This window comes from Apium graveolens, chromosome 6 (assembly GCF_009905375.1).
Source record: "Apium graveolens cultivar Ventura chromosome 6, ASM990537v1, whole genome shotgun sequence".
Lineage (NCBI taxonomy): Eukaryota > Viridiplantae > Streptophyta > Magnoliopsida > Apiales > Apiaceae > Apium > Apium graveolens.
In genome coordinates this window covers 208,010,051-208,011,935 of record NC_133652.1, presented here as the reverse complement: position 1 = coordinate 208,011,935, position 1,885 = coordinate 208,010,051, and the positions used below count along the sequence as shown (strand labels likewise).

At 46.6% G+C, this 1,885-nt stretch overlaps 1 protein-coding gene across 1 annotated transcript; it reads left to right on the top strand.

Moving 5' to 3' along the window:
• Positions 1–519: 519 nt before the first annotated feature.
• Positions 520–1,269, top strand: LOC141665706 (uncharacterized). The gene has a single exon (XM_074471693.1). It carries the CDS (start codon positions 520–522, stop codon positions 1,267–1,269), a length of 750 nt encoding a protein of 249 aa, XP_074327794.1.
• Positions 1,270–1,885: the final 616 nt, after the last annotated feature.

The window sequence follows — 1,885 nt, the reverse complement described above, 5'->3', positions numbered from 1 at the left end:
ACCATCGGGGCCTCTATTGTTACATCGGGATGCCCTTTGGGCTTCTTAGCGCTAGGGAAACCTATCAAAGGTTGGTGAACAAGATGTTCAAACACGAGTTGGGCAAGACCATGGAGGCCTATGTAGATGATATGCTTGTGAAGTCAAAGGAAGGAAAAGATCATGTCCACCACCTATCATATATGTTCCAGAACCTGAGGGAGTACATGAAGCTTAACCCCCAAAAATGTGTGTTCAGGGTCGAGTTAGGGAACTTTTTGGGATTTATTGTCAATCAGGGGCATTGAGGCTAACCCCGCCAAGATACGAGATCTACTAGAGTTGAGATCCCCACGATGGGTGAAGGACTTCCAAAGCTTAACGGGACGAGTGGCTATCCTAAACTGTTTTATCTCAAAGTCCTCCAACAAATGCCAGGAGTTCTTCAAAGAAATTAAAGGAGTGGGGAGGAATTTTGAGTGGACAGAAAAGTGTGAGGAAGCATTTTAGAACATAAAGAAGCATCTCAGCAGTCCCTCAATGTTGTCCAACCCAAAGGCAGGTGAGACTTTGGTTATATACTTGTCCGTCTCTGACTTTTCAGTCAGTGTTGTATTGGTTCGAGAGGAGGATGATATCCAGCTCCCGGTATACTATGTGACTAAAAGGCTAGCCGATGCGGAGACTCGGTACACAAATCTTGAGAAATTATCATATGCTCTGATCCTGGCCTTCCGAAAGCTCATGCCCTATTTTCAGGCACACAGGATAGAAGTACGAACCTCTTATCCCCTCAGGAAAGTAATACACAAACCTGAGTTTTCTAGTCGAATGTTGAAGTGGACGGTTGATCTCGGCCAGTTCGAGGTAGATTATAAGCCAAGGACCGCAATCAAAGGCCAAGCCCTGGCCGATTTTGTCCTTGAATTTCCTCCACATCAGGAAGTGGAGCAGGGAGCCAATGTTGTCATACCTAGTGCAGAGGAGGTCGGGCTGGAAAGCCAAAATAGTGCCCCATGGTGGAGCCTATTTGTGGATGGAGCCTCTAATGGAGATGGTGCAGGAGCTGCAATTGAGTTAATCAGCCCTGAGGCCCACAAGATAAGATGCGCGACCCATCTGGCCTTCCATGCAACCAACAATGATGCTGAGTATGATGCCCTGATTAACGGTCTCAAGTTAGCTTTGGAAATGAAGGTGGAGAATTTGAATGTGTTCGGCAACTCCATGATCGTGGTCTATCAGATAAACGGGGGGGTATCAAGGGGCCAAGAACAGAGCTTTACCTGAAGTGTGCACAGAGGATAATTATAAGGTTTAATGAGGTGAGGCTGGAACTGATTCCGTACGTGCAGAATGAAGGCGCGGATGAACTGGCTAAGCTTGGCTCGTGTCATGAGGCCACTCTGTTAGGGTCGTTCCCTTTGATATACAGAGGCAGCCTAGTGTGCCCAAACACGAGGTGGGAAGCATTGGTAGTGACCTCGGCCCCACATGGATGACACCTATCTTAGCTTACATAAAGGAAGGATCACTTCCAGATGAAAATAATGATACAAGGAGAATAAAGTACAAGGCAGCCCGCTATGTGATGTATGATGGGGTCCTATACAGAATAGGGTTCAATGTGCCCCTCCTCAAGTGCATAGATGGGGATGAATGCAATTATATCCTAAGGGAAGTGCACGAGGGCATTTGTGGCAATCACTCCGGGGGTAGCTCTGTAGCTCAGAAACTCCTCTGTCAGGGTTACTATTTGACAACGCTGACAAAGATACCTTTGAATTCTCTTGAGCTTGTGGTACATATCAGCAATATGCCAATTATTATAACAGCCATGTGTCTCCTCTCACATCCTCATGAGCCCTTGGACCTTCTCTATGTGGGGAATTGATCTGATTGGAGA